The sequence below is a fragment of the Aedes albopictus genome, chromosome 3 (genome assembly GCF_035046485.1).
Source record: "Aedes albopictus strain Foshan chromosome 3, AalbF5, whole genome shotgun sequence".
Classification (NCBI taxonomy): Eukaryota; Metazoa; Arthropoda; class Insecta; order Diptera; family Culicidae; genus Aedes; species Aedes albopictus.
In genome coordinates this window covers 35,361,702-35,377,673 of record NC_085138.1, presented here as the reverse complement: position 1 = coordinate 35,377,673, position 15,972 = coordinate 35,361,702, and the positions used below count along the sequence as shown (strand labels likewise).

Sequence of the window (15,972 nt, the reverse complement as noted above, 5' to 3'; positions counted from 1 at the left end):
AAATGGTGTCTTCGAAGGTGTTTGAGGATATTTCAAGCACTAAAAAAATACACTGAGAGTAATATTCGTTGCGAAACTATGGTAGATATCACATAATTAAAAGTTTCCAAAAACCTTGCTTGTAGATTTCTTTTATTATTTTTCTGTAGAAAGCTGACTTCCAGCCTCAAAGTTTACCAAGTAGCCCAGAATGGTCAAATGCTTTAATTTTTCTCAAATTTTTATTTTTCATCGATTTTTTAAATGGGCAAAAGAAAAAAGTAACTAGTACTAGTAGTAAAACAGTAAAAAAATCTCGAAAAACATTTCACAAAGTCCTAGACATTTTTCTTAATACTTTTGATTTTTTAAACTCACTCTAACTAAAGTATAATCAGATGAAGGAAAAAAAATATGCATAGTTTTTTCAGTTAAACCTGTACATAGGAACTATTTTTAATACAAAAAGTCTCAAAAATTGTCTGTTCTCACGGAAAATTAAAAAAAAAATCGAGAGTTAATTTTTTGGAAAATTTAAATTATATGACATCCAACATAGATCCGTGACGAATATTACTCCAATTTAAAAAATGCAAATTTGCACTGCACAATAAATCAACTAGGTAGATGGGATCATATCCATCGGGACCAAATCATTGCGTTCGATTGAACCATAAATAAACGAACTAGATAAAAAAAATCATAGCGTTACCACCGGGTGTGACCACCTGCTCACGAAACCTGACAAAACCCGTCATTGTGTCCAACAAAACTTCTTATGTAATTTGCTTTTTCTGTTCAACTCTTTACACATAATTCAAAATATCTTCTGCATTTTCTCCTGGGATCTCTTGCAGTGTTTTTTCTCTGAATTACTGGAATTTCGGATTTCTTTTACCTCAGAACCTCTCAGAGCTTCGGTGTCCCAGAGTTCCTTTTGGACCTATTGCAGTTTCTCGCATAATTTCTCATAAAATGCCTACCGGGATTTATTATAGCTCCTGGTCGTTACTTGACCATTGGTGGAAACTGGCGGAACCTTCGGCTGAAGGTGGCCTCGATGAGTGGCCTTGATGGATGGCCGATGAAATCGTCTCAATCGGCTGATTGAGACGGACACACTGCTACGTTTGCAGTTTGGCGGAATAATCTCGAACCTTTCGAAATATTGTATCCTTGCGAAACTTCAGGCCGATTGCTCTAATGGTTTGAGAGCGTAAGGTTACTGAAGTGGCTCAGATAAAATATTGTCGAAGAGGTGAAGTGAAACTTCTGAGATGAAAATTCAAAACCTAAGAGCTGGTTACTTGCATTAGAAGTCCTGGCTTTCTTAGAGGATTGAAATCCACCTTGGTAGAGGAGTCACTTCCCGAGGATGAGTTCTTTCACAGTGAAACGCACTATTTCGACTGACAAAAGATCATGTATTTCATTGGTTCAAGTAGTGCTTATATACTAATTCTAAACCTAAAGGAATCACACATCGACACCTTATCATGCTTTCTTTCTGAATCACGTGATCAGCCTACGACTGCGTGGTGCAGTAGGGTCCTAACCTTATCAGTTGTTAGGTTGCGTATTCTCTTTTGGTTCGTTTATACAGGGCGACAGTCTACTGTGATGATTCATTGATTAAACTTGATAAGCTATTAGTGCATGGAAAGAGGCAGATAATTACGTCTATTTAATGTGTCGAAATCTATGATTTATGTAGAAATGCTAACTCTTCGCAATGGTTGCGAACAGCTCCGCTAGGGATTTGTTTTTGTGTTTTTTTTTTCGAGATGTATAACAAAAGCCAGCTCGAAGATTTTTATAGATTTCCATGCTTTAGAAAGTTCGTTTTTTTCAGGAGTAACTTTGTGAGGAATTCCGGGAAGATTTCGAAGCTTCCTGGGATACCTCAAAAGATTCTTTTGGATTTTTTTAGAATTCCTTCCAGGATGATTTCAAGAACAGTTTCCGGATTTTTCCGCAGTTTCTCCAAAAATTTCTCCATAGATGCCGACCATAATTGTCTCCAGAGTTGTCTCAGAAAAAAAAATTTCAGAGTTCTCCGAAGGAGTTTTTTTTGGATTTTCAGTCAGGTCTTTTTACGCGGGGAATATGAACCACACAAATCCAGCTCGAAAATTCGAATAACTCTGAAAGAAACGATGACAAAAAGTTGTGAATATATAAGTTTCATTTACGCGGCTACGTGATTCAAAATCGCGGGAGCTCAATTCCTCAGCTTAATTCTTGAGCTCAATCAAGTTCCACGGATTTCCTTCGTAGATTTCGTCCACAGTACCTCAAGGAATGTATCTGATAATCCATGCTGGGATTTTTGCCATAGTAAAATCATAGCTGGTCAACTCAAGGTTCCCAAATTCTGCTGCCCCATATACTGCTATGCCCCCAAGAAAATTACTTCACTACACCGATGAAGAATTATTCTGGGAAAACCCATGGATTATTATTGCACGAAATGTTCTGTAATTATCACGAAGGGACATTCTTGCTGGAGTTCCTTCATGAGTTAAGCAAGAATTCTTCCTTAAATTTCTAGAAAATTCGCCAGTGTTACATGGTGGGGAATTCCTTTGATGATTTTTTCGGGATTTATCAAAAAATTCTGAAATGTTTACAGAACGAAAATTCTCGCAGGATTTCTTGGAATGATTCCAACAAGAATTCCTTTAAAGATTGCTTTTAGTATTTCTTCAAAATGTATCGCTGTCCATGTATTTCTTTGGAAAAAAAATCTGCAGGGTCCCTCCATATATTCTTTCATGAACGCCCTCAGGATTTTTTCTTGGGACTTCTTCAGGAGTTTCTCAAGAAATTTCTCAAAAGTGTCATCTTGTAACTGATTCACGAGTTTCCTTAGAAATCCCGCCTGAGATTTCTTAAGGGATTCTATAAGAAATTCCTTCAATAATTGCTACATAAGTTCATGTTTGCATTTCAACATGTATTTCTACGAACATTTAAAGTATAACCAGAATTATTCCTGCAGTTTTCTTTATGATTTCTTTGAAATCTTTTCCAGAATTGTTTTGAAGAAATTTTCCTAGAATTTTTTCCAGAAATTCTATCAAAAGTTTCTTCAAAGTATGCAATTGCAGATATTGTTTCACTAAGATTCGGATATTTCTTCAGAATTTTTCCTAGAGGTTTTCTCTAAAAATTTAAACTTTTTTCCAAAACTCGAGTTTCTTCAGGAATTTTTACCATTTATTAAGGGATTTTCTCCAGCTTTTATTGCCGCCACCTACTTTTGTCTGCGATTTGTTGCAGATATATTTCAAGATTTTTTTTTCAGTTCAAAAATACTACGGCTTTTTCCAAGAATCCCTCCCGAATTTTTACAAGCATTTTTCCTTGGAATTATTTGCTGAGTTGCTTCAGAAGTGTTTTGTGATTTATTTGTTTTGAGAATTTAGGAGGTACCTTAAACTTAGATATTCTCCTAGGTAGATATTATCCAAGGCATTCATCCAGGAATTGCTCCAGAGATAGCTTCAGAAATTGCAGGAGTTTCCAAAGGTATCTCCAGGATGTTTTAAGGTATTTTTCAAGACAAATCAAACCACTCAAAAATATGCCAAGAGATATGACTGATGGAGCCGGATAAGAAATTTAAAAAACTTGTTGAATTTCTGCAGGAATCTCCGAAGGAATTTTTCAAGAAAAAAATCTTAGAGACATTCTAGAAATAATTTTCGAAAAAAAATCTGTAGAATTGTGAATATTTTTTTAGAAAAATATCTGAAAAACTCCATGGAAGAACTTATGAAGAAATCCCTTGATCAAATTTATGAACAAGTCTCTAGGGATTAAAATATCTCCTCAACAGAATTTCAGAAGGTTTCCCAGCAGGAATTTCTAATAGAAGCTCTGAAAAAAATTCTGAAGCAATCTTCAAGACAAACCCCGCAGAAATTTTAGGAAATAGTTTTCAATGAATCTCCTACAGAACTTTCTGAAGAAATTCTTGTAGACTCTGGAGCAATTTCTAAAGAACTGTCTGGAGAAATTTCTCGGGAAACCATTAGTGGAATTCCTAAAAAAAATATTGAAGAAACGAAACTGATTACACTCATTCGAAAAAATTGAAGAATATCATTGGGAAATTTCTGGAGAAATCCTTTAGTAATACACTTGGAAGATTTTCTGAGAGTATTCCTGGAGAAATCTCAGAATGTATTTCTGAAGAAAAAAAAAATCTAGCAGGAATGCATATGGAGGAACGCATAGATAAACGTCTGCAAAGATCCCTAGAGATGCTTCCAAAGAATTTTCCGTTGAATTTCATACGAAAGAAAGTTATCTTTAGCGGACATTCCGAATAAATTTGTGGGAAAATACTTGGAGGAATGTCTGGAGTAAATTCTGAGGAAAAAAATCTCTGCTCGAGCTCCTGCAGGAATCTCTGGAATTTCTGTAGGATTTTCTGGATGAATTCTTGAAAAAAATCCGGGACACATTCAGGAGGGAATTTTCAATGGAATCGCTAGTGCAATTTCAGGAAAAAAATCTTCATTGAAATTCTTGAAAAATATACTATCCTGAAAAATACCTCTGGTAAATGCTCTGAAAGAATTTCTAAAGAAATCTCAGTAGTAAATTCTTAAGAAATTTTCGATGAATTTTTAAACGAATCCATAGAAATATTCTTAAGTAATTCCTGGTAGAGTTTCTGATACAACCCATTGAAATAAACCTAAAAGAATTCTTTGAGCAATTACTGGAGAAATTCAAGAGGGAATATCTGAAGGAAGCCTTGGAGAAGTTTCTTATGGCGAAACTGGACCCATTTCCTCATTTTTTGGTTCCTTATTTTATATTGAATTACGGAGCGAAATTTTCAAAATTGGTTTTCGTACACATTTTGAGGAAGAATCCAAAGAAAACCATGGTAGATTGTAAAAACAAAAACCTAGAGTTATTTCGGAAGGAATCTATGCATTAATTTTGGAAGATATGCATAGGAATCTTACTTGGACTTGAATTCTTGGACAGATTTACGGAGGAATCTCATTAGGATTTTCGGAAGGAATACCAAGGGAAGTTTCTATAAAAACCACTGGAAGAATTTCTAAAGAAATCTTTGAAAGAATTCCTGAAAGAGTCTGTGGAAAACTAAATAATTTCTAAAGGAATCAATGGAAGAATTTCTGATGGATTTCTCAGAGAAAACTTCGAAGGCATTCCTGGCAGAGTTTCTTAAAAATTACCTGGAAGTTTTTTTTTCTGATAAAAATCCACCCTATTTTGCTTGTTCTTTGACAAATACAAAAGATAAGCAAAATATGGCGGGGTTAAAAGTTACAAACTGTGCACTCATTCGAAGTATTTGACTGTTTTTTTTATCTCAAAATAGACTGAAACGTCATAAAACTACTTATAAGAAATTCCTTTCTTTGGTTTGAATCACTACGGCTATGACTTTATATGGCTCCATCCATAAGTCTTATCATAAAATCGCGAAAAATCAATCATTCAAGCTTGATCAAACAGATTTGCTTGCAGTATACATTTTGAATAATTTCGAATAATTTCCATAAAATAAGCATGCGGAATATCAAACTGCTTATAGCTTGAATCAAAACAATATTTTCGTTGCCATTTATCATCAAACACCTATCTGTGGCAGTATATTCTATATCGACTAATTGCGTCTTCAATTGAACCATATTGCTAACCGCGGATGGCGCTGGCTAGTCTGGCTCAAGATTTATGACTCCTGCTCGATGTCGGAGTAAAATAAAATATACTTAATTACTTATTCACACGCGCCTTCTGTCCAGTATATGGTATATCGGGGTAAAACGACCACCCCCACCCCAAAAAAAGGAACGACTCGATTTTTGTCATACACTCAGGCAAATAAACCTAAGATTATCATAAGGTCTAACTTATGAAATGGCCTTTAAACAATGGATCACTAAAATAACCAAAACGACCGCTATGAAATGAGCAGATAGCGCCACCGTAGCCTTGTGTGTTTGACGTAACTCGACTGCTGTCACTGTGTTACCGTCTATATACGGTGGCGCTTTTGTTTTGATGCGGTGAGTAGCGGAAAATTCGGCTTCAATGATCCATTCATAACGACTAGAATGGTTTTCATAAGGTCGGTTTATGACGCAGAATCGACTCACGGTTTGGCTTTTATACACATTTAACAACACGATATTCTCAAGCGTCGATAGCCGCGTGGGTTGGGCACGGCTCAGTGATCTCGACGTTCATGGTTCGATTCCAGTCTGCATCATTTTACGATTTTTCTGTTCTTTTCATTAGTTTATCTAATTAATTAATTAAGTAATTAGGTCATAATAAGCATGTTCAATTTTCATAAGGTATTCTTATGGCATCCATACTTTACAGTTATGTCTAAATTTCATAAGGTATTTTAATGAATTTCGGTAGTTTACTTCGCTTAGTGTAGGTTTGAGTAAGGCATAAAATCACGTCCACCGAGAAACAGACGTTACACACTTAAAAACCTTGTCACGAATACGTAACCGCCCAATGCTAAGCATGCTGTGTTGAGTTGACCCATCACTAGATGGCGGTAGTGAGCAAACGTCAAAGAGAAGCAAAAACGACGCCAGCACCGCGACTTCGGTCGTCCACCTATTATTATGCGTCTCATGAAAAATCAGAATATGGCGATTATCTGCCTCTGGCTTCTGATATATGCGCAACAGTCACTAATCATAACAGCGTCACCGGATTTAATACTATTTAATTCCATTATATGGGATTTGTTAGCAAGCACACTCATTCCAGTCTTAACTTTTATCACAAATACATGCATAACCATCTGTCACTTCACGAAACCCACGTGCTTATGTTTTTGGCGGGAACATATTATCTTTTGTTTTGCCTTCCGACTGTCATTGCGGCATACCTTGCGAGCATACGACCGCCGCCAGACTCTAATAAAAGATAAGCGCGACAATAAATATTTGATTCAAACGAAAAGTCTGTTTCTCTGTTATACTTATTTGAAACTTTCTGAATGCTTTGTCTTACTGAACGGTTAGTGCTGCAATTTTTATTTCCATTTGTTTTTCCGTGCATAGTTCCACGGTAGAAAAAAAAACCCTTGAATTTAATTCACATGAATTCCATTTTTTGAGAGAAAATAGAACATTTGTATCGCAATTATGCAATTCAAATGTTGAACGCATCTTTGACTGCCGTCATTCTGCAAAGTGGCGTAAGTGCCATTCCAAATTTCGACGTCTTTGGCATATATCTGGTGTAATAACACTGTGGTATGTCTTCTATATGTGTATGCTAGATTTAGTGGTAATCTAGAATCTATGGAAGAAAACATACCGAACAATCAAGAGTTTGATGAGTAATAACCAAAAAATGACAATGCCGCTTACGTCACTTTGCAGAAGGCTGGGAGTTAACCCAAGTAACAATCAGCATGCCTTAAAGGTTTATTCATGTTTTATCCTGGTTTTATACGAGCATGTCAAAAGCTAGTTGTTTTAAACTAGTTTTATGTGGTATTTTTTTACTTTGAACCTTTTGCGTTCCATAAAACTACCATATAACTTCTGCTATAAACATTTTCAGTTAAAGACTTACAAGTAGACATGAATTGGTTTTATCACATATTATATACCATTTCAATAAAACTTTTTTGTAAACAAATACACAAAACTGTGAGGCAATGCATAAAACCAACAAAAGATTTCGTGGCCGTAACATAAACCAAAAAAATGCTGTGGTAAAACCGCTAGTTCTATCATGAGCTCAGTTATGACTACCTCAGGAGGGTTAGTCCTATTGGAGGAATCATCAGGAACACAGAGTTTTATCAGAAAAATATGTCGCCTAGCCGGGATAATTCATGTAAATACAGAAAAATTAATACTCAATTTTATGATTTCACGTACAGCTTAAGTCAAATTAAGCCATACAACACGTTTCCGTCATTTTATTTTGTCAGAAAAATTACATAATGTCTTTTAAACTCCGCTATATTGAAAAAACCTTTTTTGCACCCAATTCCACCGAGTAAATTAAATGCATCTAACTTCCAAATTATGCATAGTTTGTGTGGCGCACTTAGTTTTTGTCATTATCACAGTCACATTCACCACAAATTTTCCGTGGCATGTCTCCAGACACGTATTAAATAGGAAAACAAATCTGAATTCCATATCTGCATCTTTCCAATTGATGGCTGGATAAACAACCAAGCATAATTTATTCTGACGATCGAACATTGAGAGTGAAAAATAATCAAAACAATTATTTGACAAGTCAGAAGATGGTTTTATTTAGAAGATTGATAAAACTATGATACAACCCGAAATCCTAAGCCGGTTTGCATATGAAGTCCTGTAGACCCTAATAAGACTGGGCCAACTAGCCAGAACGTGGGCTTATTGAGGCATATAAGAACTCGAGAGCATTTTCAAGTCGGCATCAATGGTTTTATGTTTAGGATTTTTGAATCGCTAAAAAACTTTGATAAAATTAAAATTGTTACTTGGGAAGCTAACTCAACATAATGTTCACCGAATCTTGCTTATTCTTCAAAGGTTCACTCCATTAGTTGAAATTTAAAATAAGCTTTTGCAATTTTGTCAGATTTTCAATTTCATACACGTTTCAAAAGAGTTTCGGAAGGGCTTCCGGGGGGTTCCTTGGGATTTGTAAGGAATATTCAGGGATATACGCCCCTAAAATCCTATAAAACCCGCTGGGATCCCCGAGAACGTCCCTGAGACCCCCGAGGCACCTAGAACAGCCCCGGAGAGCCCAGAAACACATTTTAAAAGCCTTGGAACGCTCTCGAAACCCCACGAAGCCCCCTCGGACTCCCTGGAACGCTCTTGGAACACTTCTGAATTCCCTTGGAACCTCTTGGAAGACCCCTGGAACATATGTAAATCCCTCTGAAACTTAATAGAACTCCCTCTGGAACGCTTCTGAAAACCCCTGCATCCCGTGGAAGGTCCTTGAAGCACCTCTTGAAAGCCCCTGGGACCCCCTGAAATTGAATGGAAGACCCCTGAAACACCTCTAGAACGCCTCCGGGACCCCATGAAACCCCTTGAAACTCCTCGGAACACTCCTGCAATACCACTGGGTGTCCTTGAAAAACTCTATAACGCTCCTGAAACCCCTGCAACCTCTGGAACACCTCCAAAATGCTTTTGAAATTTCCATGAAACCCCTTGAAACCTCCTGGAACACTTCTGGGACGCTTCTTAGATCCCTGAAGCCCCCTGGAACATTTTCAAGACCCTTTGAAACTCAATTGAACGCCCACGAAACCCTCTCAGAGACCTCCAGATACACCCATGGAACACTTGAAAAGCCTCATGGAATGCCCTGACCCCCTGGAACATTCCAGGAACGCTTCTGAAACCCCATGGAAACCTCCAGAAACTTCCTGGAACACTTCTGGAACTTCTCGTAGACCCCCTGAAGCCCTATGCCCATGAAACTGCCTGGAGCACTTCTGAAATGCTCCTGAAACCCCCTAAAGCTAGAATACTTTTGAGACCCTCTGAAATTCCATTGAATGCCAACGAAACTCTCAGAGGCCTCTTGAAACACCTCTGGAACGCCCTTGGGTGCCCCTGAAATCCCCTAGAGCCTAATGCCCTATCGACGAATCTTCCTAGTTATTACTAAAATACCAGTGGCTGTTTTGGGGTTACGTGGCGGCGCATTTTACGCCTTAAAGGCTCTTACTAATCTCGTTTCCAACTCTCTTCCCCTTCCAACAGCACGCCCGCCTACGATCTGGCCCCGAATCCGGACAAGCAGTGGATCCTCCGGGTGACGCAACCGATGGAGCCGATCCACCGTAAGTTCACCGACCTGCTGATGACCAAGCGACTCCAGACGCTCCAATCGGTGGACGTGGCCGTGGAGCGGGTCTACCAGGAGCTGAAAGCCCTTGGCGAGCTGGACAACACCTACATCATCTACACGTCGGACCACGGGTACCACCTGGGGCAGTTCGGGCTGATCAAAGGCAAGAGCTTCCCGTTCGAGTTTGACGTGCGGGTTCCGTTCCTGATGCGGGGACCGGGAATCGAACCGGCCAGTGTGTTCGTAGCCTTGTGACTGTTGCCGGAGGTGACGGGTGATGTTCATGGATGTCTTCTCTTTATTTGTTTCGTTGAACAGGGTCGACGAGATCGTTCTGAACGTGGACTTGGCACCGACGTTCCTGGATATTGGAGGGGTTGCGCCACCGCCGCACATGGACGGCAAGAGCTTCCTGCCGCTGATTCTGAACCGACATCGGAACGCCATCGACAAGTGGCCGGATACGTTCTTGATCGAGAGCTCCGGCCGGAGGGAGACCCCGGAGCAGATGCAGGAGCAACGGATGAGGGCGGCCGCCGCAAGGTACAGTGCCCGGATGAATGCGGCCAACTCCACGGCGATGAAGGTCGATCAGGTGGAACAGCGGCCGCCGAGTGAGGTCGTGGCTCCGTTGGAGGACGACATGGTGACCGAGAGCGAGAGGAAGGAAGAGGACGTGACCATGGACTTTGGATCACACGAACACGATGACGATGACGACGAGGTTGAGGAGGATCATGAAGGTGAGAATCTCAGAATTGCGATGCGTGGAGATACTAAATTGTTTTGTTTTTTTTTTTATCTTAGATGACGATCATCCGATTGGAGATACAGACACGGAGATGGCTGAAACTCGCCAAGATCAGGAAGACTACGTCATCGACCATCAAGAAGCTCAGCATTTCGTAGTCAATGAGGGTAAGTATTGATGATTTTATTCTGTAATTATTTCAAAGTAGTTCGATCCAAGTTAAAATGAAAACGAAATTTCAAGTTGAATCCAGAGCTAAATCCAAAGCCAAGTCCAAAGCCAAGTCCAAAGCCAAGTCCAAAGCCTAGTCCAAAGCCAAGTCCAAAGCCAAGTCCAAAGCCAAGTCCAAAGCCAAGTCCAAAGTCAAGTCCAAAGCCAAGTCCAAAGCCCAGTCCAAAGCCCAGTCCAAAGCCCAGTCCAAAACCAAGTCCAAAGCCAAGTCCAAAGCCAAGTCCAAAGCCAAGTCCAAAGCAAAGTCCAAGGCCAAGTCCAAAGCCAAGTCCAAAGCCAAGTCCAAAGCCAAGTCCAATGCCAAGTCCAAAGCCAAGTCCAAAGCCAAATCCGAAGCCAAGTCCAAAGCCAAGTCCAAAGCCAAGTCCAAAGCCAAGTCCAAAGCCAAGTCCAAAGCCAAGTGCAAAGCCAAGTCCAAAGCATAGTTCGAAGCCTTGAGGATTGGCTTAATCCTTGCAATATTGGACCGGATTCCTGATCGAAATTCAATAGACTCAGATATCAACGCTTCTTCCCTTCCACAGCTCATCACGATCCGCTGGACAACCACCTGCCCATGACCCCGTTCCGCTCGAAGATGGAACGCCTGAACAACGAGTGCTCGAACCCAACCCTACAGCAGAACTGCGTCCCGGGTCAGAAGTGGCGTTGCATCAACGAGGACGGCCGCTGGCGGCGTCACAAATGCAAGTTCCACCTGCAGCTGCAGAACCACCTGGCCGAGATCAACAAGCTGTCTAGTCAGAACAAGCGCAACTGCGCCTGCTTCACGCCGGATGGGCTGATCTACACCAAGATCAAGTCCAAGAGGGACTACAAGCATCACATGCTGGCGATGGGAGGACGAGGGGGAGGTCATAGGGGTCGCCGACAGAGACGGGAGGTGGGAGATGGGGAAGTGTTCTTGGAGGGGGGTTGGGATATGGTGGGTTTGGTGAGGGTGGCGAGGTCAGTGGTAGAATTGGAGGAGGAACTGGTATCTAGTCAAAGCGGGGGGAGGTCCAAGCGGGAGACGAACGGAGGTGGTCAGGTCGAAAGTGTGATTCATGAGTTGCAGAGTACGCTGAAGGAGATCGAGCGGAACTTTGAGCAGAACTCGGTGCTTAAGAGGCAGAATTCTACGGCGGGTGAGGATTATGGGCCCAGTGGAACCAAGTGTTTTGTTACAGCGGTGGGAAGGGTGAACTGTTCGAATGTGATCTACGAAGATGAGACGAGCTGGAAGCGAAGCAGGATGCAGATCGACATGCTGATCAAGGTGTTGAAAACGAAGATCAACGATTTGAAAGATATAAAGCGGAATTTGAAGGAGCACAGGCCGTCGAGTGTTCGAGATGATGACGAAGAGGAGGAAGAGGACAGTCAAAGCGGATCATTTGAGCAGGATTATGAGGTCAAAACTACGACTAGTACTACGACTACGACAACTAGTACGACGACGTTGAGTCCCTTCCTGGAGCAGGTGTTCAACAGGAGAGAAAATTACAATAGAACAGGGTTAGGTAAGCGCCCGAAAAACAATGGAGGATTCAGACAAAGACGTCCAAAACCGACCAAAGCAGAAGAAGAGGAAGGAACACTCATTGACATGAGCTTGTTTGAAACGGCTGGCAACAACGAAGAGGTTCCTTCGGAACAAGTGAATTCCAACTCAAGGTCTAGTCAAGGCAGGAACGGAAGTCAACTTGGAGTCAACGGTAAGCACCGTAACCGGAATCGCTTGACAACGACGACTACAACCAGAGCAACTACAACAGCTCACGAAGATCTTTCTGTGCTTGAACAAGAGCTTACTTCAAGCACTTCACCAAAAACCGTCCTTGAAATGACAGAGGACGTCCTCAGATCTATCGCTAGCTCGACTACCGTAGGTTATCAACAGTCATCTAGTCCATTTGCATCCTTCGCAGAAATCGACAAGACTTCCCCTAGTAGCACGGCGTCCTTCTCAATTTCAACGGAAGCTTCTGGGTTTGAAGAACCCGATTCTACAACAATGGATCTATCCGTAGAGGTCGATGAAAGTTCCTTCGAGGTGAACACTACGTCATCGACAACCACCCCAACGACCACGGTGGCCAACGACATATTCAGCGTCAACGCCATCACGCAAAACCAGATTCCGGTAGTGAAGCATGACGCCACCCTACCAGCGGCCGAGTGCTACTGCGAGCCGGAAGTCGATGGGTAAGTTCCTGTTTTGCCCAAGCATTCAAGTCTTTTGATATTGTGGCTGCCGCAAAGCCCTTATCTAAGGTTATCTCCACGGGTGGTTCATTAATTCCAATATTTTTTTTTTCTATTTTATTCCCGCAGACCCCTACCGGACGAGCAGGACTTGGCCCGAGCTACACGGCGCCGTTTGAAGGAGGAACGTCAACGGAAGAAGGAACGCAAACGCCATCGGAAGGCCAAACTGGAAAAGGAATGCCTCTCGGAGCGGATGAACTGCTTCAGTCACGATGCGAACCATTGGCGGACGGCTCCGATGTGGGACGACAAACCGTTCTGTTTCTGCATGAATGCCAACAATAATACGTACTCCTGTCTGCGGACGATCAACCAGACGCACAACTTCCTGTATTGTGAGTTCACGACCGGGTTGGTAACGTATTACAATCTGAGAACCGGTAAGGAATTGTTGTCCTCTAAATAACTAAGATGAACATTAAACCTAACATCTGTTTTTAGATCCCTTCGAGACGCAGAACCGGGAATCGACGCTTACCCCCGAAGAAAAAGTGGTTCTGCACGAAACCCTGGAGTATATGAAGGGATGCCGTGGTAAAAGCTGCACGCTGCCGAGGCACCACAGCGGAGGTATTGGAGGTGCAGCAAATGGTGCTGGTGGTCAACCGGACAGTGGTTCGGTTGTGCCAGTTGGTGGAAGAGTGCCGGGGTCCTTTGGAAATGGCGGCAGTGGCAAGCGGAAGCACCATAGGGATCCATTAGGAGGTATGATATCCTTTGAAACTCTTTTAACCCGTTAATCCCTAAGGTGTCTCACAATTGAAATCTTCATAAAAAAGTGTTATCAATAGTCAAATTTCAATGCAAGAAGCATGATTTTACGAATGAACTGGAAGTGTATGGTGTAGTTCCAAAGGAATCCTTAAATGTGAGTTCAACATCTGATAATTGTTTCGAGCTCTACTCAAGCACAACTTTTATGCTTTTGTTGTATTCTGATCTATATAGATGCATTGCACAGTAAAGAGTAAAAGAGTGGATAACTCAAGAAGAATGAGAAAATGGCTGCCACACGCTTAAAACAGATTACCCATCGCTTGTGTCAAAATGACACAAATCGTCGAAAAGCTAGCAAAAACGATTCAGACATATTCCACGCACTTCTACACCGTGGTTTTTGAACTTCGTTGAACGATATTTCAGAGCTCCAGCTGTAGATTTTGATTCTTTTTGCACCAAAATGAAGATTATTACTTATATTATTCTAATAGTACTTAAAATATTAAAACATGTTTCGAGGAAGTAGCTAATTTCTTGGGGGTAAGTCAAAATTTGTCATTTTTTGGGATGGTGTCCCGTTACGCTCTATTTCTTGATATTTCTTGAAGTAAACAGTTCCAACTTTCATTTACAAAGCATGAACTGAATCTTCTAATCATATTTGATCGTTTGATATGCTGGTTGGCATGCATTTAACAACATAACCATGTTTAGAAGCAAAAGTTTGATTCTCGCGCAAAACGTAACGCGTGGAATGTGTCTTCAATGCGTTGAAACGGTTTGCAAAAATGACACAGAAATTGTGCAAACCTAAAGTTACACATTTTTGTGTTAGTATTTTGTCGAGAGCGAGCATGCTAACGCTTCGAATCGCTTCGTTATTCGCCTCTGTTTACAAACAATCGTGCGGTTGGGAGAAATTCAGTAGTTTTTGTAAGTTTTGTGGTTCTGGATGCGTGATTTGTTTGGAGAAAAATGTGACAAGATTGAACTCGAAGTCAGGTCCTCAAGCTTCCAAAATATATACCTGGCAAATAGAATGCTGTATCAAGTTCAACTTTCAGCTTTGTACAGCATTAAATTTGTTAGATATACTTTTAGAAAGTTTCAGATGCCGACTCCGGATAATCGAGTCCGACCGGTGCTTCTTTTGCTGGAACTGAAAAAAAATCCGCTGCTATTTGTCATTAATTGCGTCTAAGCGCTGTTGTGAATAAATGCGGATTTTTCCGGTTAACAAGAGAAGTTAACTTTAAAAAATGAATGAATATTACAAACATTTCCGTAACCGAAGCGTTCGTTTGCAAGAGTTTTTCAAGCGTTCGTTCCATGCGTTTTTCATGCGCTCTCTCACTGTGTCATTTTTACACTCGGTGAATCGGCGACGTGGATCTACACAAATTTGTGTAAAGTCACCTTTGCACAAATTGAGTGCTGATCCGGTCGACCGCAAATTTGGCTCAAAGTTACACAGATTTGTGTCAATTTTGTGACCGTGTGCACAAATGACCGAATGTGTTTAAAATGTGTGCGCGCCGCACACATTCCATGTGTTCCCGACCCCTTACTCATTTTTGTGCAGCTCGATGGAAACGGAACAGTCAAACGTTTTCCGAGCCGCGGCCAAACAGTTGGCCACTTGGTAAGATGGAGTTGATTTTCGGGATTTTTTCCAGCAAATAGCTGGAAAGCAGGTGGAAATGGAAATGCTTTTATCGCATTTCCATCTGCTTCAGTTGTTCGATCGAAAAAATCATGAAAATGACATGATTTTTTGAATTGCCCAAAAATAAAATCAAACATGGAATCGGATTCCATATTCCAGCCGTTCCAAAAATGTGTGTTTTCCGCACATGGGAAGGCTTCATGCACCCGAACACAGGAATGAGTACGACCCATGCAACACATAAAATGTGCGGCATGTAAAGAGGGTCGATTTGAGAGCGACCAACACAGCCGCTGTGTCGGTGTGAGTTAGCGTGAGTTTTTGCTAGATCACCGATCGGATCAGACGTGATCGATATCGTCGTGAGACCGTGCACAGAATTGAAGAGTAAGTGGTCGTGGATCGCGTCGGGATACCATTCGGTCAGCGATCGCGATGGAGGATCGCGCTGGAACGGGTGGCCTGGTGATGAAGAATGGTCGTCTTCTGGAAAATCTCGTTAAGCGGACAAGCGGACGTTGAAGTAATC

The 15,972-nt window shown here is 41.2% G+C and overlaps 1 protein-coding gene across 7 annotated transcripts in view; it reads left to right on the top strand.

The window, feature by feature from the left end:
* The window catches only part of LOC109427338 (extracellular sulfatase SULF-1 homolog), a 244,272-nt gene that overhangs the window by 218,980 nt on the left and 9,320 nt on the right, over positions 1 to 15,972 (top strand). For all 7 annotated transcript variants that reach the window (XM_062858925.1, XM_062858922.1, XM_062858924.1 and 4 more), the window contains exons 5-10: positions 9,738 to 10,064; positions 10,144 to 10,568; positions 10,633 to 10,743; positions 11,332 to 12,994; positions 13,124 to 13,437; positions 13,499 to 13,762. In XM_062858925.1, the coding sequence (XP_062714909.1) occupies positions 9,738 to 10,064; positions 10,144 to 10,568; positions 10,633 to 10,743; positions 11,332 to 12,994; positions 13,124 to 13,437; positions 13,499 to 13,762 (3,104 nt within the window). The remainder of the gene's footprint in view (positions 1 to 9,737; positions 10,065 to 10,143; positions 10,569 to 10,632; positions 10,744 to 11,331; positions 12,995 to 13,123; positions 13,438 to 13,498; positions 13,763 to 15,972) is intronic.